Source organism: Beta vulgaris, chromosome 9 (assembly GCF_026745355.1).
Source record: "Beta vulgaris subsp. vulgaris cultivar EL10 chromosome 9, EL10.2, whole genome shotgun sequence".
Lineage (NCBI taxonomy): Eukaryota > Viridiplantae > Streptophyta > Magnoliopsida > Caryophyllales > Amaranthaceae > Beta > Beta vulgaris.
This window is the reverse complement of record NC_079210.1, coordinates 44,963,605-44,988,950: the sequence shown is the minus strand read 5'-3', so window position 1 is coordinate 44,988,950 and position 25,346 is coordinate 44,963,605. Positions and strand designations below refer to the sequence as shown.

Genomic DNA, 25,346 nt, shown 5'->3' with positions numbered 1-25,346 from the left:
TAGTAAAAAGACTTTCTGTGATAACACTTTGTTATCTGATAACACGTCTTATCTCTATTATATAAGCCAAATGGAGAGCTATTGTGTCCACTCTTGAAAAGACTTATATATTCTTAATCTCACAAAAAATAATAACGAAATTTTTTTCTTAATTCTTTCCTCATTTACAAATATGAATAATAAGGAAAGTTCTACATTACCAAAAAGACATAAATAGAAAAGTATGAAAAGAGGAAACTCATAATTGAAAATATAAACTGTAGACTAAATCAATTTCCAAACAATTATTAAAACAAAGATTTACAACGATTCTCACTATCTGAACTCTTAGTTGAAAAAAAAAATCATAAAAAAATTAAGAAACTTAGATAATATTCAATTTTTTTCCGAGCTCACAATCAGTTGAGATAATAATAGAGATTAAAGAGATGAACATACATCGTCTTTCGATAATATCAATTTATAATTCTTTTTATTGAAGCATTATTCAGTATTCACCATAGTATGCTTAAAACCTCAATTACCTAATGAATTGAAATTGAACTACTACTCATAAATACGCCTATAAGATATATGTATTTTTAAATAAATAAAAAATGTAACCTAGATCATTGTTTAAAATGAGAGTTGTTGGATTATCTACCAAATACAAGATGATATACAGTCGCACGCATCGCGTGCATATTGTGCTATGTTTTATAAATTAAGTGATATGTTTTGAATTGTTTTCTTCTCAAAAAGACTACATTATAGTTTTAAACTCAAATTCAACCTAGTTCTTCACAAATATTACTAAATTCTTCACTAAATTTTCTGAAACTCAATCTTTTTAGCTTGCATTCATTAGTTACGAATTTATTTCATCTAATCCTCTAAAAGACTAATTATCTCTCCTCAAGAATACCCATTTTCTTTCCTCGAGTAAACTTAGTTGAAACTCCAAATACAACTTCAAGTTTTTCACAAGTGCAACAAAATTTTTCAAAAAAGATTCAACTTATTTAGAGTGAATTCATATTTTTTCTCTTTTTTCAAGATCGATGACCATTTTCACTGCTACTAAAGAATATCCATTCTCTCTCCTCAAATAAACTCAACCAAATTCAAGATAAAATTCAACAAAGTTCTTCATATATAAATTAGCAAAGTGACATGAATTCAAGAGAGCTTCTTACCAAGTTTAACGAATTTTTTATTAAAAGCTTTGAAGTTCGATTTTATTTAGGTTGGATTTCATCATGTTCTAAAATTTTGTATTACATATTCTAAAATTTGTTATTTTATGTTCTAAACTTTGAAAATTTGTGTTCTAAATAAAATAATTATTATAGTTGTGTAGATGATACATGATTTTGATAATTTGATATGGTAGATGATGATGATTAGTTATTGCTAAGTAATAATTCAAAGCTTGTTGAGATGAGATGAGATAAGATGAGTTTTCCTCACAGCATATGTAGTATTATATATGTTCTAAAAGTTATTATATATGATATGAGATATAGTGTATATGTTCTACCAAATGGTGTACATGTTCTACAATTTTATCGGAATTAATATAGGATGTACTTCTAATCATGTATAACATACTTGAAATAATTTAGAACATGTTAAAATAGAATTTAGATTATACTTGAAAAAACTTAGAACACACTTAAAATAATTTCAGAACATGCTCGAAATAATTTAGGACATAAGCTTGAAATTTAAAAAAACATGTGTGTGTGTGCGCGCACGTGCGCGTGCGTGTTGATTAGGTTCTTACAGAAAAATACGTGTTCATGTTCTAAAATCATAGCATATGTTCTATAAGTTATTGTTTTCAAAAAATGTTGCATGTGTTCTAAAAAGTGTTGAATATGTTATAAAAACAAATTAATTAAGTAAGTTCTAAAAAGTATTGCATATGTTCTAAAAAGTGTTGTGTATGTTCTAAACATTAATATGTTCTCACATGAGATATATGTTCATATATATATATATATATATTATATAAGGGCAGGGGGGAGCTATGGTGTCCTCTTTTGAACGGACTATTTTGCCCCCCTTCCCTTTCTAAATTACAAAAGGAATCTCACAATTAAAATCGAGACTCAAAAAAAACTACCGAAAATTAATTTACAACACTCACTCACAAATCACTTAAAAGAAAAACTTTACAAATCACTCATACAATTAAGAAAATCATGTTGCAAATCATTCAAATAATCAAAAAACTTAATTAAAACTTAAAATTAACATAGAAACTAAAACTAATAATCTAGAACATCAATACATAAAAAAACATTTACTACAAAAATTTACTTACAGATCACTGTTCTCAAGAACCATTCACAATTACTCACAAAAGTTACCTATAAACACAAATTTGAGAAAAACATAAGATTTTGACGGTGATATCACACAATCATCCATCGACATAATTTGCGAACTTCCAAAATATTTCACATTAGTTGAAATAAACAATAGGAAATTAGTTGACTGTTATGTAGTTAAAAAAATGGAGATGACAACAATGAGTTCAAAAGGGCTTTTATACAATCAGACTTAAATTTAATTCATTTTCATATAAAACAAATTTAGTTTTTTTCTAAAAAAAAATGCCAATATTTAAATTTTTGCCCAAAACTTTTGCAAAAAATCCATGTTAATTTTGAAAAACAAAACAATATCAAACTTTTTGCAAACAATTTTTTGCAAAAATCCATTTTCTAGAAAAAAAAACTAAATTAATTTGCAAATAGTAACAATTTTTGTTTTTCTAAAAAAAAATTCCAATATCAAATTGTGTATGAAAAAATCAAAATTCATTTCAAATATAATTGAAGCTAAAAGTGTTAAAATTTAGAAAAGGACCAAATTTGAAATGATGGAAATTTTTAAATATCAATGTGTGCAAACAAAATTTAGAAGTTAGACAAGGAAAAAAAACTGAGGCGTATTTGTAGTGAAATTATAATTTAGAAGTTAGACGAGGAAAAAAAATTATTTACTATTTCATAGTGTTTCTTATATATAATGAAACTCTTACATATATTTGGACCTATCTCTTTCTATTATATTATAGCGATTAATTATCAAGGTAAAAAGGTTTATGTAAAATATCATTCAAGAATTAAAGTACAACAATCTTAATATAAGGGAAGGGGAGCTATGATGTCCCCGAATGCAGAGACTATTTTATCTCTTTTCCTTTAATTTCTAAATTACAAATCCACTTACAAACCAAAGGGAGATTCAAATAAAAATACTGGAAATAAAATTTTAACAATCACTCACAAGTCAACTAAAATCATAGAATTGTATAATTTATATTATATATACAAATCACTCAAATAATGAAACTTTACAAAAACCAAAAGATTAACGTACAAACTACAACCAATACACTACAAATCAATCATACTCACAAAAATTTGACTTGAAATCCAAGTGTCCACTTTTTCACAATATATGAAGTAGTGTACTTAATTCAAAAATCAACTAAAAAATTATAATATTAGAAATCAGAGATAAATTCAATAAAATTTCTATTTTGTTCATAGAATTTTGACCTTGAAAAGTAAAAAAAAAAAAAAGACTGGTGAGAGACTTAAGTGACAGAGACTAAACCAATTAAATTTTTTTAAATAAAAACCATTATACTTTGTATGTCTAATGTTCAAAATTTGACTTTTACATACATCGAAAAAAATCGAGTTTCTGTTTTGAAAAAAATCCAAGCACGCATCGCGTGCAAAAAGTCCTAGTATATATATAAGGGAAGGGGGGAGCAATGGTGTCCTCTTTTGAAATGCCTATTTTACCCCCTTCCTTTTCTAAATTACAAAAGGAATGTCAAAATCAAAATTGACACTCAAAGAAAACTACCGAAAATTAATTTACAACACTCACTCACAAATCACTTAATAGTAAGAGATACTTTACAAATCACTCATACAATTGCGAAAATCACGTTATAAAAATCACGCAAATCACTCAAATAATCAGAAACTTTATTATAACTTAAAATTAACATACAAACTAAAACTAATAACCTAGAACGTCAATACATACAAAAACATTTACAAAAATTTACTATTACAAATCACTATTCTCAAGAACCATTCACATAATTAATGGTGGTCATGATAAAAAAAATAGAGGTGTATTTGTAGTGAAATCAGACTTTAGAAGTTAGACAAGGAAAAAAATTATTTACTTTTTTATAGTGTTTCCTATATACAATGAATTACATATATTTGGACCTATCTTTTTCTATTATATATAATAGCGATTAATTATCAAGGTAAAAAGGTTTATGTAAATAAAATATCATTCAAGAATTAAAGTACAACATATCTCTATTATATAAGAGAAGGGGGAGCTATGGTGTCCCCGAATGAAGAGCTATGTTACCCCCTTCCATTCTAAATTACAAATTCATTACAAATCAAAGGGCTTCAAACAAAAATACCAAAAATATAATTATAACAATCACTCACAAGTCAACTAAAATCATAAATTGCATAATTTCGTTATGCAAATCACTAAAATGAGGAACTTTCAAAAACTTAAAAATTCACTTACAAACTACAACTATAAAAAAATTGACTTGAAATCAAAGTGTCCACTTTTTTACAATTTATGAAGTATTGACTTAATTCAAAAATCAACTAAAAAATTATATATTGAAATCATAAATAAATTCAATAAAATTTCTATTTTGTTCATAGAATTTAACTTTGAAAAGTAAAAAAAAAAAAAAAAAGAATGGTGAGAGACTTAAGTGACAGAAACTAAACTAGTCAAATTTTACAACTAAAAACAATTATACTTCGTATGTCTAATGTTCAAATTTTGACTCTTATGCCGAAGAAAATCGAGTTTCTGTTTTGAAAAAAATTCAAGCACGCATCGCGTGCAAAAAATTCTAGTATATATATAAGCCAAGGGGGGAGCTATGGTGTTCCCCAATGAAATGTCTTTTTTATCCTTAGCTAAATATAATATACTTAAATGAATATTCAGATTTTGTACAATTATATCCTTTCCTAATTTAAAGATGGGTCAAAAATTCCAATAATAAACTAAATAAGCATTAACAAAGTAACTTGACATAATGAGAAAAATTGCTACTCAATAAAAAAATATAAATTTAATTTGACTACAAAACTTTACATCTAAATGTTTATCTCAATTTCTAAAAACTTTATAGATTATAGTAGTTTGTATAATAATAATTATAAATCACACTATAATTATATTTTATAATTTATTAAGAATAGACTCAAACAATCGACGCGCGCATCGCGTGCAAAAAACTAGTATTATATAAGTCAAGGGGAGAGCTATAATGTCCCCCAATGAAATATTTTTTTACCCTTAGTTGTATATATATATATATATATATATATATATATATATATATATATATATATATATATATATAGATTTGTATAATTATATCCTTTTTTTAATTTAAAGATGGGTCAAAATTCCAATAATAAAATAAATAAGCATTAACAAATGTAACTTGACATAAGGAGAAAAATGGTTACTCAATAAAAAAAATTGCAAATTTAATTTGACTTTAAAACTTTACATCTAAATATTTATCTCAATTTCTAAAAACTTTATAGATTACAGTAGTTTGTATAACAATAATTATAAATCACACTTCTATAATTATATTTGATGAAATTTATTAAGAATAGACCTCAATAATCGACGCATGCATCGTGTGCATAGAAGACTAGTATATATATAAGGGAAGGGGGAGCTATGTTGTCCTCGAATGAAGAGACTATTTTACTCCCCCCCCCCCCATTCCCATTCTAAATTACAAATTCACTTAATTACAAACCAAAGGGGGACTTCAAACAAAAGTACCGAAAATAAAATTATAATAATCATGCACAACTCAACTAAAATCATATAGAATTGCATAATTTATGTTATACAAATCACTCAAATGAGAAAACTTTACAAAAACTTAAAAATTCACATACAAACTACAACCAATATACTACAACTTCAATACATACTCACAATAACATAACAAAAATTTGACTTGAAAATCAAAGTGTCCACTTTCTTCACAATCTGTGAAGTAGTATATTTAATTTAAAAATCAAATAAAAAATTATAATAATAGAAATCATAAATAAATTCAATAAAATTTCTATTTTGTTTATAGACTTTAACTTTGAAAAGTAAAAAAAAAAAAAAAATAGACTGGTAATAGACTTAAGTGACAAAAACTAAACCAATCAAATTTTGCAACTAAAAACAATTATACTTCGTATGTCTAATGTTCAAATTTTGACTCTTACTTATGGCGAAAAAAATTGAGTTTCTGTCTCGAAAAAAATCCAAGCACGCATCGTGTGCAAAAAATGCTAGTATATATATGACTGCTGAGCATGATCAACTATAATTACCTTGTATTTACACTTGATTGATTTGTTAATTCTTCCTAATTGAACTTGATTAATCTTGATTGATTGGACTTGATAAACCCTAAATTTTAGTGAAAAGAACCCATTTCATATCATTTCCCTAATCACATAGGAGAATCTACAAATAAAACATGTACTCCTCGAATTCAAATTCATTATAAACAGGACGTAGAGATGGCAATGGATCTTGGACCCGTCCCAGATTCGTGGATCCAGATCCGTTTTGAAGGATTTGGATCTTAGCATTTTGGACCATGCGGTTCTTGGTCGGATCCATATCTTACACAAAAAAATACGGATATGGATCTTACGGAGAGGATCCAGATCCAACCCGTTGATTCATTCTTTTTTATAGTTTGAATATTTTAATTTTTAATTAGTAACTTAAGGCTATTGTTCATCTCATTCTCATACAAGATTGAATATTTTAAATGTTTGGATGTTGCTATAGTGTATTTTGGTGAATGTTATAATAATTATATCATTTAGTGATAAAATATTGGCAATTGTTTGTACAACTTTTTGGGGAAACAGTCAGATCCAGATCTGTAGAACCGTGGATATAGTACGTGGATCCAGATCTAGATATGTCCTTTTGAGATCTGTAGGATCCGGTCCGGATCTGGGTCCAGGCTCAAAAAACGGATCCGGATATGGTACCACCAAGAACCGGTCCAGATCCAACACGTTGTCGTCCCTAGATAGGAGTACTATATATCTCTATTTAGAATATATATAAAATATTAATATTTTTTGATAAAATAACTCTAAGAATATATTAAACAAATAACATGATTCAAGGCTTATAGGGGTATTTAGCCTCCCCTTTCTTTTTCTCTCTCTTTCAAACCCTAGCCTCCCCTACCCCTTCTTCATCAATTAGGGGCTGCCATGGATGTTTTCATCCATGGTAATCCCCTTTTTCCCTTTTATTTCCAGTTTTTAGTTCATTTTCTTGTTTTGTTCAATAAACTAGTCTTTCTTATAGTTCATTTTCTTGTATAGTCGAATATTCGCTAGATATAATCAAATTATCAAATGGAGTGATCGGTCAGATTCAGTTTCTTAGGGTCAAATTCACAATATTGATTCCGTGCATGCATGCAATGAGAATGGACCAAGATATGACTTGCGAGTGAAGAGATAGGTAAGGCTCCAAACGAGTTTTTAACATGATTGTAAAAAGCATTCTTTGGTAATTAAATAATTGATCTTCATTAATATTTGATGATCAAACAACACTAAACCAACCATAATTATGGTGTGATAGATTTCTTTTTTAAATTTACTTTTCATGGGTTTTAAAATTAACTTTTACCATTGATGACTAATTCTCCACCATTCAATATAAGCTGCACCTTTCATAAATTCAGTGTTGAAAATTTACAAACTTCGAATGTTGTTGATACTATATAATACTACCTCCATTTCATATTATTTACAACAATTTGACAAAGTATGAGTAGAAATATAAAATGTCTAATAGTTGCAAATAATATGAAATGTTCTTACGTATTGATATCAATACTTTTTATACATACACAACTTTTGAAATAGTTGTCATTGGTTTCATATAATCATTTATGTTAAGTCGGTTTTGGCACGTAATTCCAACAACTAATTAATATAATATCATTTTTTAGTAGCCTATAAATCAACTTCAGTTTATTTTTTTTGTCGAATTGAGTCAAATAACTTTGAGTTTAAGATCCTTAATTTGTTATTATTAGTTTTTATAAAAAAAAAACCCAATTTTTTTAACTCATCAGTAATTTAGGTGAAGTAAAAATTTTCCCTCCTTAACATCTCTACCAATCAAGTATAGATAATATCATAGAGGAGTGTACTAGCTAGGTTACAAATCAATTTTTTGCATCAAAAAAATATGACCAATTTATAGTTGTCATTTCTAGATATTTCCATATAAGGGAGTGTTAGCTAGGGTCCAAATTAACCAAGGAGTGGAAGATTTATCATAAAGTAAATGATTCTTTTTCTTTGTGCTGAATCATCATGTAGATAATTGATCGATATTGTACTAGTACATGTTAATAAATTGAAAAAGACATGAGAAATGACACTTTTCTAATGTTTCTTTTGGACCATGTATCTAATTAGGCCAACTCAACATCAATATGACTATAGAACATTTTTTATATATACAACAATTATGTCACATATTAATACAACTTTTACATAATCCTCAAAATAAGAAGAGAAATAAAAAACATTTCAAATTAAATAACAAAAATCAGACACATATTATTTTATTAGTTAAGTAATTTATAGCTATTAGTTGAATAATGTCAAAGGGAGTATTAATTCCTCCTATGTCTTGAATTTGAAATTAATTCCAGAGATACCATCCATGTAGGACAGCATACTAGAATTTTGGTTTTTAATAAAAGCGCTACTTCAAGTAGTGCTTAATACCCAATAATGTTTCACCGAAGTTGATCGCTACTTTCAAATAGCGATTATATTGTGTCCCAAAGACAAGCATAAGGCACGCATGAACCGCTACTGAGAGTAGGGGTTCATTACAAAACTGAAGCAACGCAAGAGAAAAGGAGAAAGTGTGCGCCACACAGTCGCTATGCATACATCCCGCACATGCATGTGGCCTAACGTAGGTTGCTGCGCGCCGCATGCGCGGGATTCACAACGCCTACGTGGCTCGCTTTTTCTTTATTTTTCTTAGTGGCGATTTACCGATATAAACCGCTACACCGAGTAGCGGTTTTACCTAGTAAATTGCTACCATCGGTAACATCTTAACTTAAAGTTAATCGCTACTCTGAGTAGCGGTTTGCTTTGCTGAAAATAAATAAAAAAATTCTCGCGTACTCTCCTACATGAACGGTATTCATGAAATTAATTTCAAATTCAGCGGATAGAGATAATCAATACTCTCTTTGACATTATTCAGAATTTTTTTTTTCTAAAACCTTCACCTACCTAAAATATTTTCTGCATTCTACTGTACCTTCCTTAAATTATTGACATGGTCATTGCAACAAGACAAAGCCATTCTTACCCCCCAACTTCCTCCTATATATAGAGACCACTTCCTTACTCTCATTAGTCACTCATAATTAATACATTTCTTCTCTCTATAGAAAACATCTCTACAATTAGAAATGGCTATTTCTAAACCTCTTATTGCTTCTCTACTTCTCTCTCTTCTTGTTCTTCAGTTTGCTTATTCCGTGGAATCAGAGATTAGCTCTACTGGAGTGGTATGTAATATCTTTCCCTTTATTTTATTTTTTTGCTTTGGTGATTTTAGATTTAAACATAGTTTTTCAACATGAATTTTTGTACAATGTTACAGAGTAGCAACATTGGGAAGGTCTCTGCCGGTAAAGTGGGTGAGTTTCTTGATCTTTTATGATTTAAGGTTACATATAATTCTTTTAGACAGAATTCAAAATATGGTTTTATGTGCATTTATTGAAAAATATATAGAGAAAGGGTTATTATTTATAGTTGTCATTCAAAAAAAACTAAAACATACTCCCTCCGTCCCACAATATAGTTTCCATTTCATTTTGCACAATCTCCAAGACGTACCTTTAATCTACGATATCTTCTATTTCTTATTAGTAAAAAATATAAAAAGTTGATATTACGAATTTATACATTGAGATGAATCTAATAAGACCCCTTATGAATATGTTTTTTTGTATACATTAGTAAGAATATTTGGTCAAAGTTTTAAAATTTGACTTCCAAAATAGAAATAGAAACTATATTTTGGGACGGAGGGAGTAGTAGTTTCTAATTTTATGTATGTAGCCCAGTTTCATAATGAACATGTTAGTTTAAGTATGACTAATTTCGTGTCAAAAAAAAGTATGACTAATTTAAGGTATATTATACAACTTATATTCACTTTTAGAAATTTAAAGTTATAAAATAAATATATAAATTATTGTATAAGAAGGGTATAGAATAATTTATTATATAATGGGACCAAGTAATCTTAATTATGAGTTGGTCACTTATATAAAAGTATCCCTTTAATATATAAAATTACTTGTCAGATGGGGTAAGTAAAAGTGACCCTTGTTGACTTGAAAAATGACAAATTTTGACTTAAAATTGACCCATATTTGCTTAAGTTGAAGTGGTTTGATACTGATATCGAACCAACTCTTAAATTCTATAAATATTATTCATTGTTATTTTAGGTTTTACCTTTTTCTATAAATAATATCAGGCCGAGTTATGCTCCCTTCAAAATGAGAATGTAATGACTAAATATGGGATGGTGCAAAAAATTTGCTCCTATAGTTGATTACCAAGTAAATAAAATAATCCTGTCTATTAGTAATAATGGACATAGTTAACAGTAAAAAGATTTAGTAGATGGTAATAAAAGATAGTAATGATTATATATAGATATAAAAATGTTATAAAGAAATTTTAAATCAATATCCATGATAATAGAAAATTATCGTAAATTGCATTTTTTCTTCCCAAATTTTCATTACTCGTCGATATAAAAAATTAAGAGAATTTATCAAAATGCCCTGACATATTAGAGGAATAATCATTCTCCATATACTTCCCTCTGTTTTTTTTATATCGTTGGGAGTATATGCAGATTGCGGGGCAGCATGTGGAGTGAGGTGCAGCGCGACAAAGAGGCCAAATCTATGCAAAAGGGCGTGCGGCAGTTGCTGTAGCAGGTGCAACTGCGTGCCACCGGGCACTTCCGGCAACTATGAAGCCTGTCCTTGCTACGCCGGCTTGACCACCCACGGCAAGAAGCCCAAGTGCCCTTAAGAATTGCTTATTCCCCTAGCCTGTTCTATAAATCTATGCTACATTGCTACTAGTAAACAATTTTTATGCATGGTCCAATTTTATGTAGCCAGTCTGCCAGTGGTATATTGATACCTCTATTTGGCTTCAATGATATATGAAATGTGTTATGTTACATACTACTGAGGTCTGAGAGTTTATGTCTATTGTAGTACTATTTTGTGTGATAGTGCCAATAGTGGGAGTAGTGTTTTGTATCCTTATATTTTCTATGCCTATTTATATTGAGGATTCCCTACTTTGTAATAACCATTATATTGAAATCTCGTATTGAATAAATTCTTTGAAACTAGGCGTATGTTTTATGGGGGTGATTATGATTATTGTATATATTATGGACGGACTGGACGTTATTAATTATTACACTTTGTTTGGATTACTTATCGTCTTAAGTAAGTTACTGAATAACTCTTTATTGTGAAAGATGGACAACTAAGCTTTAATAAAATGAGTTACAATAATAACAGTACATGTTTATATTTTTCTAACAAATGAATATGGATAATTAATAAATGGGTAATGTTATATATAGCCCTTTAGGGCTATTAAATACATGTCTTAAAATGAAAATAGTTTATGAATTTATGACAAAATATCACAGCATTTGAGTCAATAAATGCTTGATTCAAATTTTTATTTCTATTTAAGCTTCAGAGCTATGTATATAATTTTCCTTAATAAAATACGAAAGTCGTGCAAAGCTACTAGTGAATTAATTCTGGTTCTCACTAAAATATCCATAATAAATACATCTATAATGAATTGGTAACAATTATAACCTTGCATACTTAGTTAATAATATTATAAGAAACTAGCACGAAGTTAGAGAATATTTATAGTACACTTGGGTGTACCATGAGCATGGTACACCCAAGACTATTTTCTTCAAATGAGCGAATGAGCAAATGAACAAAATGAACAAATGAACAAATGAGCAAACATTTCTATTTATTTAAGAAAATGAGCAAACACTTTCATTACAAAATGAGCAAAATGAGCAAATGAGTAAATAAGCAAAATGTCCATATGAACAAATTTGGTGTCAAATGAGCACCTGAAGTTCTAATTTATTATAAAAATACCCCTGGGTGTACCATACTCATGGTACACCCGGGTGTACCATGAGTGAACTCCACGAAGTTATAAATGGATTAACACGCACTCCCTTCCCAATATGAATTGAGTGTTTGGGATAATAAACACCTCTTTTAGATAAGTATCCATATTCATTTGTTAGAAATATTCCTAGTTTTTCCTAAAAAAAAAAAAAGAAATATTCTTATATATTGGATACTATAAAGAGTAATAACCTTCTAAAACACGAAATTACTCTTACTAATTTATGTCATAAATTTCCAACAACCACTAATGAAGCTTAGATATGTAAGATATTAATGGGTAATGGTCACTAGTAGGCTATGTTTTCTCCATTGGTATAGTCCAAAAATATAATAGTGTGTTAGAGAAAACACTTAAAGATACATTTAGGAATATAATTGGCTGTGTCTAAACTCTCCTCTCACTGTAACTAGGGTGATGTCGCATAAACATTTAATTTAAATATGCAAACATGTATCTTTTGATATGTTAGATGGTATAATTAATGAAGATTTGACATTTGTATTCAATTATAATTCAAGAAATAGTACAAATAATAAAGTTTCTTGAATTTAATGCTCCTTGATATGAGAAAAAATGAGTAATGTTTCAAATCATGTCTAAGTATTAGTTCATACGGTCTGTTTCAAACATTTGGTCAGATACTAGTTCAAGTTCATTGCAAAGCAACAAATACAAAATGTGTGCTTTCTTCTTCAACACAAAATTAGATACCTACCAAGAATGTCTTCCTCTAGTGGTTGAGATTGAGGTGTTGTGTACGATAGGTCACAGGTTTGAATCCTCCCTCCCCTTCTTTGTATTTTGTACCGCCTTTGTGGCTCCAATGGATAAAAAAAAAAATTCAAATACCTCCGCTGGAAATCATCGAAATATCCGATGAGCCTCCCTCGACAGCTAGTTCCTATAGGTTCTACGCCTCCTTGCTCAAGAAGATTCCCCGCCACCTCCACCTCCTCTTCCTACGTTGCGATTTTTTTTGGTTTTTTAAGGATTTTCAATATCTTATATAAGACATTGAATATCTGATATATATGATATAGATATTCAAAATCTTATGTACGACTTTCAATTGCTGATATCATACATTCATTATCAGATATAAAACATTGAATGATGAGTTTGTCTTATAAGAAACCACCTACTTTTAAATTAAAATTAGGCAATGGTAAGCCCAATATTAAAAAGAGAATTAGCCCAATAATGAATAGGTTGATTTATTTCGTGACTAGTTTAATCCATTTAGTTACTACGTTTACTTTTATATCAAAATTAGACTATCTCTTTTAATAATTTTACTTGAATGATTGAGTATATGAATCAGACAGTGAATATATGATTTTTAGATATTTTATTGTCTGGTTCATATAATCAAAAATCATGTCAGATATTCAAAGTTTAATATTAGATAATTAAATTTCCATATAAGCTAATCAATGTTTCAAATCATATTTTCAAAGTTTTCTCTAAGATTTTCCAATGTATGCTCATCTAACCATAAGTTACGGGCATACGAGTTTGACGCAATAACTTTTCTTAAATCATATATACACTTTTGATGTATGTATCATATGTGTGTCAATTATTTGAGTGGTTATTAATATTAGTAAAATATTGCTAATTTTTCTACTTACATAGTATTAACCTAAATAATGCCCCGTAGAGTTGTAAGTAGTGAAGTCACTTGTGTGTGTTTTACACATTTTTACAGCCTAATATCGATTTTCTTGTGCATCTTTTACTTTCTTTTTCAAAAGCCTTATAAATGGCGTTAACCATTAGGGAAGAAGAGAGTATTTATTTTCATTCTGTATCCGCTTTGTCTACGAACAAGAAAGCTATAAGTAAATGCAACTACGAATCTCATGGAGAGTTCGATCTTGGTTTAGGATGAAAGTTGGCGACATGCTAAGACAAGACGACATTGGTTATCACAGTATAAAATTACAAAGACCACTCGAAACTCATGAGAGCTTATGAGCTTGGGGTATGCTTGTGATGAAACCTACTCATTTTTCGGGGTTTTATTCTTGCAACAAAAAGGCCAATCACAAAAGATTGGTCGACAAAATATGAACTGGCGGTTAAGGGGGGTATTTGGATTTTGGCTTTTTAGCCAGCTTTTAGCTTTTGGTTTTGGCTTTTGGCTTTGACTTTTTATTAATCAATTCCCTAATTAATCTATAAATTTACAAATTCTATCACACTATATTATTATTAAATGAAGGGTATTTAGGTCATTTTACAATATAACAGCCAACAACCAACAACAAAATTTACCAAACATATTTATAAAATCAGTCACATGATACAGCCAATCAAACAAACCAACCTAAACAGCTAGCCAACCCAAACCGCCAACAGCAACAGCTTCCAGCCAATTGCCAAATAAGGCCTAAATCTCAATATAACCCAAAACAGAGACTTACAATTACGTACCAACACAACCTAGAGGTGATCATGGGCCGGGCCGGGTTCGGGCCAGGTCGCGGACAAAAAATTTACCCATTGGTCGGGTCGGGCCTAAAATTTCGGACCGAATTTTTGTGTCCAAAGCCCGCTATTTCGGGCCTAAATTAGCGGGCTTTTGCGGGCCAAAAAATAGACTAAAAATTTGTTTTTGGCTTGCCCAAACCCGCCCAAAGGCAAAAAAAATACGACCGGGTCGAAAAATTCTGCCCAAAACCCGGCCCAGGGCCAAAATAATCACCTCTAACACAACCTCGTCAAAGTACGGTAACTATCAACTTTCACACCAACAAATAATTTGATTTCAAGGCCACGAAATCACCTGCTTTGCTCACCAAATTTTGATGCTTTTTCTTAAGCAAGACTGCTTAATAAAGCAGTTAATTCTTCCCTTCCCTCCAAAATTGAAATTCTACAAAACTACCCAAATCCAATTTTTCTCCACTCTATCTTCCCTCTTAAACCTCTGCAATAAACCCAATCTTCTCAAGCAATTTCATGCAAGGTGCATTCTTCATGGCCATCATCAAAACCTTTCTCTCTCCTCTAAACTCCTTGAATGTTATGCCAATCTTGGTCTCCATTGCCTTTCTTTACATGTTTTTAGATCAATTTCAAACCCAAGTTTGGAACTTTACAATAGGGTTTTTCAAATTCTTGCAAATTCTGGTGAATCTAAACAAATTCTTCAATTGTATGATGATATGATCTTGAATTCGATTTACCCAGATGAATTTACGTACCCTTTTGTTTTGAGGTCATGTAAGCTAGTTTTGGATGTTAATTATGGTAAAAGGGTACATGGGCAATTGGTGAAACTTGGATTTGATATGAATGAAGAAGTGATTGCAGGTTTAGCTGAATTTTATGGTGATTTTGAGGAGTTTGAGAATGCTCGTGAAGTGCTTGATGAAATGCCTGTTAGAGGGTTGGATCACTGGAATTTTCTATTAGTGGAGAGTTTGCAGAATGGGAATGCTAGGGAGAGTTTTAGGGTGTTTAAGCAGATGATGGATGTGAAAATTTGTCCGAATTCGATTTCTTTAATCAATCTGTTGAGAGCTAGCACAGAACTGAACTCTTTGAAATTAGGGGTGTTGGTTCATAGTCTAATTGTTGTGAATGGCCTTAGTAGAGATTTAGCTGTAAGCACTGCATTGTTGACTATGTACTCCAAACTAGGTAACTTGAAGAATGCAAGTTTCGTTTTTGAGATAATGCCTGAAAAGGATCGTGTTGTGTGGAACCTAATGATTTCAGCGTATTTTCGAAGTGGGCATCCGAGAAAATCTCTGAAATTGTTGGTGATGATGAGCAATGAAGGGATAAGAATGGACCTGTACACTGCACTTGCAACCATACCAGCAGTTGGAGAGTTAAAATCACTTGAATGGGGGAAGCAAATCCATGCCCTTGGCATCAGAAATGGCTTAGATTATCAAGTTTCAGTTCAGAATTCTTTGATAGATATGTATTCTAGATGTGATAGCGTGGGAGCTGCCGTGAAGGTTTTTGACCTGATAACTGAGAAGACTGAGGTTTCATGGAGTTCCATGATTAGAGGATATGTTATTCATGATCGATATGTCGATGCTTTAGATCTCTTTACCAAGATGAAATTTGATGGTTTTTCGGTTGATTCTGCTGTAGCTGTGAGTGTCTTGCCTGCTTGTGTAAATGCTGGTGCATTAGAGCAAGTAAAATACATCCATGGATGCACCATCAAATATGGTCTAGGCTCTATACCTTCAGTGAATACAGAACTTCTGGTTAGCTATGCTAAATGCGGGTGCATAGAAATGGCTAGAAGATTATTTGATGAGGAAGCGATTGATAATAAAGACACGATTACTTGGAATTCGATGATAAGTGCTTATTCTAAACACGGAGAGTGGGAACGTTGTTTTGATCTTTATGAGCAGATGAAAAAATCATATTTCAGACCAGACTCTGTGACATTTCTTGGATTATTAACAGCTTGTGTTAATTCAGGTCAAGTTAAAGAAGGCTGGAAAATATTCACGGAAATGACAGGAACCTATGGTGTTCAACCTAGCCAAGAACACTATGCTAGTATGGTGGATCTTTTGGGTAAAGCAGGACAGATTAGTAAAGCTACAGAGCTTATAAACTCGATGCCCATCAAAGCAGATTCCCGTGTATGGGGTCCACTTTTAAGTGCTTGTAGAATGCACTCGGAGACTGCGGTGGCTGAGTTGGCTGCTGAGAAGCTCATTGCAATTGAACCAACAAATGCTGGTAACTACATATTGATGTCTAACATATATGCTGCATCCGGAAAGTGGGAAAAGGTTGCAAAGATGAGAAGTTTTCTCAGAGATAAAGGTCTGAAGAAGACCCCTGGCTGTAGTTGGCTTGAGGTTAATGGAAAAGTGCACGAGTTCCGAGTTGCTGATAAATCTCACCCAAGATCACATGAGATATATTCCATTTTGCAGTATATGGAGCTCGAAATCGAGGAAACTATAAAGGCAAGCCTACCGAAGTCATGGATTGTTGAAGGTATTGAACATTAGACAAATGCACACAGTTTGTTCCCCTGACCACTCAATGATATTGATCCCACACTAACCGGTAAGCATCCATAAAACTGTAAGTGGAGCTACTTTTCTGAAAAAGGCAGCAGCTACAGCAGCCACTGCAGCAGCCTGCAATGATGGCCTTGAAGATAAAGCAGCAAGTGGACACGTGCCTCTCTGAGAGTCTCTTCTCGATGTGAGCCTTAAAAGAGGAACTCGAGAACTACTATCTGCGCTATTTGTGACCATATAAGACTCGGCCCAAGCAATTCTTATGAACAGCTCAAACAAAATAAAAGTGTAGTCAGGTATGGTTTCAGTTCAGGCATGGCCTACCCATCTGCTGCTAGTTCGGGGAATGTCGCCAGACGCCAGTCATCCATTCCTTTCGAAGCGCGACAGTCCATTCCAATACCTTTTTTTATTGGCCTTTTCGAGCAAGTTACGGAGAGACTCTTGTCTAATGTCCAGAAGCAGGTCATTTGATTCCAAAATGACCGAGAATATCAAAAGAAGTTCAATTGCAGCGATTGATGTATCATTGTGCCTCGACTGTGTTAATTGAAAGAAATGAAAAAGAACACTTAGTATGTACTATTGTTAGAGGAGAAAAAATCAAATTCATATCAAAATAATTTGTAGTAATGAATGGCCTTCTTGCTTGTCTGATCTTATTATATCATTTTTTGAGCAATTGATCATCATATGCAAAAAAAAAAAAGCATTTCCCAAAATTGCAAGGGCTGAAATAGTAGAGTTTCTTTATCAAGTGACATCCTGCTTCATAGATAGAAAATAAACCAAAATTCAGAGAAATATTATCATCCTGTTATGTTTCTTCAACCTAATGATCACACGTACTCTACTTGTGCTGCTTCTCTTCCTGCATAATCTATTGAGCTATACAAAACTACAAACTGTGCATAAACGAACTACTATGAACACGTTTGAGCTTGCATCTCCCATTTCTTGACAAAAAAAGCTCAAAAACGAACAAGACATAAACCCGTTTTTCTTCTTCCGATCACAGCAACATCATTCGAGAGCACATACTTTTGTGCATACTAATAGATTCTCCTAGCAAGTAGCCAAGTAGGTTGGCTACTTCAGATTACCTGCAAAAGAAGAGAGGATTGGTTATTGAATATGTCCACTGTCTACATGATTTTTTTTCAAATGATTTAAATGCATGTAGGGGTGAAAATCACAACCTTTTGTACAAAGTTTTGACGTCTTTCCTAAGCAGGGGATTCTGCAAGAAAATATCACAACAATCTTCCAGATCAACTGATTCAAGTTTTAAATCCTTCTTCTTAGAAAACTCATCCCATTCAAACCACATCTTCGCTATTACCTCTTTCCTGAAACAAGTTGAGTGATCATCCTCTTCAAGAGAATCAGCTGCAACCAATCTATAAGTAAACACCTTTTTCTGTTGTCCTGGCCTGAATGCGCGGCATACTGCTTGCCAAGAGACAGAAGGGTTCGGGTGAATATCAAGTATTAAAATACGTGATGCCCCAACAAGTGATATTCCTTCCCCACATGCCTTAATCGATCCAAAAAACACCCGAGCATTAGGTGAGCTGTTAAACTGTTCCATGGACCATTCACGGTGTTCTGTAGTTGATGCACCTGTAATCATGAATATCTCCTTATTAACAGTCCAACCCTTGTCATGAACTGCCAATCGCTCTAAGAACTTCAAAGGAAGAAGATACTGACTAAAAACTAGCAACTTCTCTTCAGCAATTTCGCATAAACGTAGCACATTAAGGAAGAAAATGGCTTTCACCCCATCTTTAAGATTCTTCATTTTCTTAATCATTTGGTCCATTTCGTCATCACTTATAATAACCCTACTATTTTCATGTTTGCTTTCTTTGTTGTTACCTGATAACTGCTTCAGCTCAGGATGCACATATATTGCACTCCCCAAGGAACTACATTTGAACTTACTTTCTTTCATTTTCTTCATCTCATCAACTTCAACCTTTTGCTTAGGTGTAAGATTAAGCAAGACAGTAAAATCTACTAGTCCTGGTAACTCATCAAAAGAATCCCCTTTATAATAGTGAAGAACATGGCTTGTCATCTCACGCAAATCTTTTATGATCCCAACTTTCCTTTGTTCATTAGTATCGTTGCTCAATGTGCTCTCTACTAAGTCATAAAAGGCTGTATCGCCTGCTCCTGTCAACTGTTTTCTGACACCTGAAATCTCAACTTTGCTCATAATACGCTTGACTATAACATGATTACGCTCTAACTTCAGAAATCTAGGCTGAACGAGGTTCAGAATGTTGAAAACTTCTCTAACATGATTCTGATAGAGGGTGCCTGAAAGAACAACTTTCCGAGGTGTCTGAACTTGAATCAGTGAGTGAAGTGTGTCAGTTTCTTTATTCCTTGGTGTGTGACCCTCATCCAATATCAGAACTGTTGGAGCTTTCACTAATATCTCTTTACAAGCAGCTTTTTCTTTGGTAGTAACTTCACCTGTCACAATGGAAGAGAACTGTTTATACCCTAGAAAAAGAACACTTTTCTGCTCTGCCCATTGCTTCAAAACATTCAGCTGCTGTGAGCGATTGGCTGCTTTCACTGAGTAGAAATCGTACAATGGAATTTTATCGAGTTGCCACCTCTGAAATTCCTTCTTCCATGTGCCTAAAATTCCTTTTGGAAGGACTACTAATGGTCTAGCAGAAGGGTACTTAGCGAGATAGCTTTGCATGAAACATATCATCATGAATGTTTTTCCGGAGCCAGGGGCATGAGCCAAAACACAACCGTGTGGGTTCTCAGTTACCAAATTTCTAAGCAGAAAATTGAAGCCCTCAATTTGATGGGGCTTCATCTGTTTCATGTGATGTGCATGAGCTAATAGTTCGATTACACCTTGATCCATGTGCAGTTGCTTACACCAATCAGGAAGAGGGTCATCAAGTTTGTCATCTTCGATGTTTTGAGGTTCATTTCGATAACAAGAATTTGACCTTGTTCGCTGTGTCATGAAAATAAAGAAAGACCTAAGATCAGATAGTACTAATGTAAAGCCATATCCAAAGAAGGTTCCATGCACAAGACAGGGTCTTACGCCTTATACTGATGATCATTTTCATTTAGGCTCAGTTCTTATCAACTTACTAAAAGAAGTTTTGGCTAAATAAGTTAAGTTCAGCAAAAATAAGTTCATGAGATTAAAGCCTTAGTTAAGTAACAAAAGATTCATTGATGATCATATAGAAGCCAAAGTTCAACTAATATTCGTGGAAATGCCAATAAAAAAGGCACAGAACTTTCAAAAAGATCTACATTGATTTTCGATGTAACGAAATCAGATGTCACTTGCTAATCATTGGGTATGCATATGCAAATTATTCACTTAAATCTAGTTTTATTTTGTAATGTCCAACATAAATGCATGTAAAGAAGAAAACATGAGGAAGTTTGTCATTACTTTTGGGTAGAAGAACTCAAACATCTCTTGGATTTTCTTTTGCACAAGTCCACAAACACGGCAAACATAGCCAATATCATCCTTCAAGATAAAAGAATGGTGACAGTCATCTTCCTGATCATCTTCCTTATCATCTTCATCGTCCTTATCATCTTCATCAGAGTACTGATACTCAGTATATTCCTAGTCACGCAGAAAACCAACTGGAATCATCAGATAAAGTACATATCAAGGATTATCCTCTTTAAACTATCAACTTGATAGTTGATACTCAAAGTTAGATGCTCATTCCCTGACATACTTGGCAGAACAAGAATACCTTGCAAGATTCCATTGCAAATTCCATCTCCTTCCATATGTTGTCAAGATCCTCATTTTCATCATCAGTTCCAGATTCATCTCGACTTACAATATCCTCTTCAACCCCGATATAGTTTCCCTTAGTGACATTGGGAGAAATATGTTCGACTCCTGCCTCACATGATGTGATGGCCCCTAAGCAACCGAGAGGAATGTCAAAGGAATACATTTGCTTCTACATTGAAATTGGAACAATCACCAACACAATTATTCTATGTATTGGATGTCTGTCAAGTAAGCCTATGCATCTATGTTGTGTCTAACTTCATATACGAAAACCAATTTAAGCAAATACTAACCGCGATAATTTGCAAAGTCATCACATAGAGTAAGATGAGAAATTATGAAAGGAAAAATAAAGTATGCACTTGTCATGGAATAGAAAAGCGCCAACCTTCTCCTTCTCCTTCTCCTTCTCCTCCTTCTGTGCTTGAATCGACTTTGTCAATGCTGCCTCCAGTGGTAGGGTCAGTAGGATGATACGGAATCATCCTTTCTTCACGTAAAGCTGACATTGCCAGAAACCCAGCATGATTTTGCATTAGTGCAATTGGATCAGTATATTCAACTTTTCCATGATCAGTAAGTGCCGTAACATGAGCCTGGGTTAACATTACAGGTTGCATCTGCTTCATCTTCTTCCCACGAATTATCATTGCACTCCAAATTCCAACATTTCTGTGGAATTGTGACTTTGAGACTTTCCATTCAGTGTTCTCACAACCAATCCTGTTATGCATGGTTTAATGCTTACTGGTAAACCAAGCAGCATAAAATCACCAACTTCAGTATTCAAGTCATATAGGTATGTACATTCATACAGAGCATACATCAAAATATAAACAAAGGGAAGAACATTTGCTATAATGTGAAATTGATAGAGCTTCTAGCAGCGAAATTCAGTAGTGCATATAATATATCATACTCATACAGTTTCTAAAACTGACACATTGAATAAAGCTATTTACAAGGTTCATCAATAAAGCCAAGCATGAATCAGTCACTCATAAGTCATAAGCGAACATAGCAAAAGGAAAAGGATTAAGTCACATTCAGAATAAGGACAGTAAACCACGTTGAAGATAAGTATGCACCTCACATAATGGATAAAAAGATGCATAAGGTTCTTTAAAGCTTTCAAATCCTATAGAATGGATGTATTCACTGTCATATGTGCTGATTTTCAGGGCAAAATTTTCTCAAATACCCATCAAAGACAAATTAAAACAGACATTAATGGCCAGTTTGGTATAAGGTAATAACTTAAAGAAGTGGTTAAATAACATTTAGCAATGTGAGGAAAATAAGTGGTTCCTTGATGCTTTTAAACCATAACGAAACAGACACAGCAAACAATCAACCTCTCCAGGAGAAACATGGAGGAAAGGACAAGTTTAAACACTATCCTGTGTAAGATTCTATCTACATTATATACATGTATTAGAAAAGGCTTTGTCTTTTCATTCACAATATGACAGTATTAACTTCACAATAACACGCCATTTCATTCACATGTAAGACATAGCATGATCTAGCATTTGTTAGTTCCAGAACCAATTAGCAATGGTAGAAGTAGCCAAAAATGCTACAATTCTTCCATATTATCCTCCAATGTGGAAGTTATTGACTGGTACATTTACATAAGAGCTTCTACCTTACTTATGAGACCATACACTGCCTTCCAAGCTTGAACCAAAATGTACAATGTCAAAAACCAATCAACCCCTATACAAAGTACACCATATACTCATATGAACCACCAATTGGCCAAAGAGATACACAACAAGCAAGGGTGTCTTTATATTGAGTGTAAGCAAAACCCAAAAATCGGCTGTCATACTACCTATGACAGGAGCCGTGTTACCTAATTTCCTAATTCCCCCGCGAATCGCGAATAGCGAATTATGGTCGGTTTTGGTTCATTTTTAGCTCATTTTGAGCGAACTGGCGAATTCAAAAGGCGAATTATATAGCGAATTAGGTAACACTAGACAGGAGATCAGAGGAGGGAGCGCAATCCAGAGCATAAATTTACATTATGGTTTCATCTTAAAACCAAATGCATATGGTGAGCTTTTACCCTCAACACAATCTTTCAATATGGAACTTATATGGTTGGTTGACAAAGAAAAAAGACCACTTCCAAATATAAAAGTTATTTGATTGGAAGAAGTACAAGAAATTTGAAATATTACATTCCTTCATTTCCAAACAATAGGTTACTCCATATTAAACTTTGATTTTTTTTCATGTACTCTTCATAGTGCCTTTCACTAAGAATTCTAAGAAAGACTATGTTGATAAGGTGGAAATGTAGAAAGTTATACATACACACACAAAAAAAAAAACAATTAGCATACATCCAAAAAACTGGCATTTTCAATTTAATGTTTATTAGAGTGACTCTCAATCAAATGCAGCCTACTTCATTATTTGAAGAAGCTAATACTTCTCAAAAATTGAGAAACGTTGCTTAATAAGTCTCCTAAAGTCAATTAAATGAGTTTCAACACTACCTTGAATCTGGAGAAGTATACATTCTTATCCAACTAGTGGCAAAAATAAAGCCCGAGAGTTACTTAATTTTAGGGCATGTTTGGTTGAAGTTGGAAAGTATAATTTTTCATGAATTTGCATTACCCATGAAATTTTATTTCTTAGGAAAATATGGGAAATTCTATTTCCCATGAGAATTTCCACTTTTCTAAGGGGTCTAGGTAAGTTATTTCCTCCATTCTGTACGAAATAGAACTTCCTACGAAGTTCTACTTCTCATGTTTTTGCCAACCAAACAACAAATAATATATTTACTTCTTAAGAGTTATAATTTTCCATTAAAGGTTAGCCAAATAAGCTCTTAAACATTTTAAAGGTTTTCCTAGTAAATTTGGGATTCTCTTATGGAATTATCATGAGTCCCATTAAAAAATGAAACAATTCTTGCCTTAATAAATAATATTTTCTAGATCCGTCACTGAATTTCCAACCAAACAACCACTACATAACTCACAAATATACCCAGCACAATCAATTACGTACACCAACTGACCAACCTATGCATTATGATCATATAAAATTCATACAGATAAGTTTTGCTCTCATAACTATAAACATATGAAAAGTGGGCCCCAACATCCCATATAAAAGTATCAATGCTAAAAAATCAGGGATAAACAACAGAAAGCCAATTATGAGCAACGTAAGTTCAGTTCATCAAAACTTTGGTTTCTCATGCACCCATATAACATTTTTGCTTCTTCGGGTGATTATCAATCGCGCACCACAATTATAAACAAATTGGGAAAAGTAATTGAGTTTAAAATGCTGAAAGATGAAGTAAGCAGAGAGAGAAATTAGTAATTCGTACTCACCACACCAAATGCTTGTACTCCTCAAGAGTCAAGACTCAAGAATGGTTTTTTTTGTTTTTTATACTGGAGGAAGGACTAATAGCTTGTTTGGTAGAAAGAATTTGGAAAGAAAAGAAAGGAAATGGAAGGAAATTGTTACTTTTCAATGTTTGGTTTATTAAAAAAAATTAAGTGAAAGGAAGTTCAAGGAATTGGGAGGAAAAACTCTTTAATAAAGTTTCACTTTTCTTTCTTCTCAAAAGTAGAGGAATTTGGAAGGAAAAAGAAAATTTATACCAAACATGAGAAGTTAAGGTGTTTTCCTTTCTCTTCCATTCTTTTCTTTTCTCTTCCCTTCCTTTCCTTTACTAAAATTGAACCAAACACACTTAGTCTTTTAGTCTTTTGTTGGAAACTTACAATTTACATAACCTATTTACATGCCTAACAACTAACATGGCAAATTTGGAGGTATACTTAAGCCTAAAGGGCTGGGGCAAACGCTACATAGAAGTGGGCATGGGTCGGGCTGGGGCAAACGCTACATAGAGGTGGGAATGGGTCGGGTCGGGTCTGTTCACGGGCTCAGCTCGCGGGCTTGGGTAAATGGCGGGTCGGGCTTAAAATTTTCAAAATTTGTCTACGGCCCGCGAGCTGGGCTCATGCTTTATGCGGGACTGGCCCATGTTTTATGTTATTTTTTTGTATTTTTGACAATTTTAGGCTAAAAAACAAAGGAAAAAGGAGCGCTTGGCCCGCGGGCCGGCCCACGTGG

General features: G+C 32.5%; 3 protein-coding genes across 3 annotated transcripts; 2 read left to right on the top strand and 1 right to left on the bottom strand.

The window, feature by feature from the left end:
- Positions 1–9,517: 9,517 nt before the first annotated feature.
- LOC104903991 (snakin-2) lies at positions 9,518–11,562 on the top strand. Its single transcript, XM_010692155.4, has 3 exons — positions 9,518–9,679; positions 9,775–9,811; positions 11,050–11,562. Exons 1-3 carry the CDS (start codon positions 9,581–9,583, stop codon positions 11,229–11,231), a joined length of 318 nt encoding a protein of 105 aa, XP_010690457.1. The 5' UTR covers positions 9,518–9,580; the 3' UTR covers positions 11,232–11,562.
- Positions 11,563–15,109: 3,547 nt separating this feature from the next.
- On the top strand, positions 15,110–18,092 carry LOC104903990 (pentatricopeptide repeat-containing protein At1g11290, chloroplastic). The gene has a single exon (XM_010692154.4). It carries the CDS (start codon positions 15,203–15,205, stop codon positions 17,393–17,395), a length of 2,193 nt encoding a protein of 730 aa, XP_010690456.1. The 5' UTR covers positions 15,110–15,202; the 3' UTR covers positions 17,396–18,092.
- Positions 18,093–18,602: 510 nt separating this feature from the next.
- LOC104903989 (protein CHROMATIN REMODELING 35) lies at positions 18,603–24,644 on the bottom strand. The gene is made up of 5 exons (XM_010692153.3): positions 24,593–24,644; positions 21,616–21,974; positions 21,181–21,356; positions 20,862–21,044; positions 18,603–20,405 (listed from the first exon to the last, which is right to left on the bottom strand). Exons 2-5 carry the CDS (start codon positions 21,959–21,961, stop codon positions 18,603–18,605), a joined length of 2,508 nt encoding a protein of 835 aa, XP_010690455.2. The 5' UTR covers positions 21,962–21,974; positions 24,593–24,644.
- Positions 24,645–25,346: the final 702 nt, after the last annotated feature.

Excerpts from the sequence above, each read along its gene's own strand:
- LOC104903990 (XM_010692154.4), top strand. The coding sequence starts at position 15,203 with ATGCTTTTTCTTAAGCAAGACTGCTTAATAAAGCAGTTAATTCTTCCC.
- LOC104903989 (XM_010692153.3), bottom strand. The coding sequence starts at position 21,961 with ATGCATAACAGGATTGGTTGTGAGAACACTGAATGGAAAGTCTCAAAG. Across the intron at positions 21,357-21,615 it reads AGGAGAAGGAGAAGGAGAAG|GGGCCATCACATCATGTGAG; the intron begins GTTGGCGCTTTT and ends TCGGTTGCTTAG. Across the intron at positions 21,045-21,180 it reads TTGCAATGGAATCTTGCAAG|GAATATACTGAGTATCAGTA; the intron begins GTATTCTTGTTC and ends CTGCGTGACTAG.
- LOC104903991 (XM_010692155.4), top strand. The coding sequence starts at position 9,581 with ATGGCTATTTCTAAACCTCTTATTGCTTCTCTACTTCTCTCTCTTCTT. Across the intron at positions 9,680-9,774 it reads AGATTAGCTCTACTGGAGTG|AGTAGCAACATTGGGAAGGT; the intron begins GTATGTAATATC and ends ACAATGTTACAG. Across the intron at positions 9,812-11,049 it reads GGTCTCTGCCGGTAAAGTGG|ATTGCGGGGCAGCATGTGGA; the intron begins GTGAGTTTCTTG and ends GAGTATATGCAG.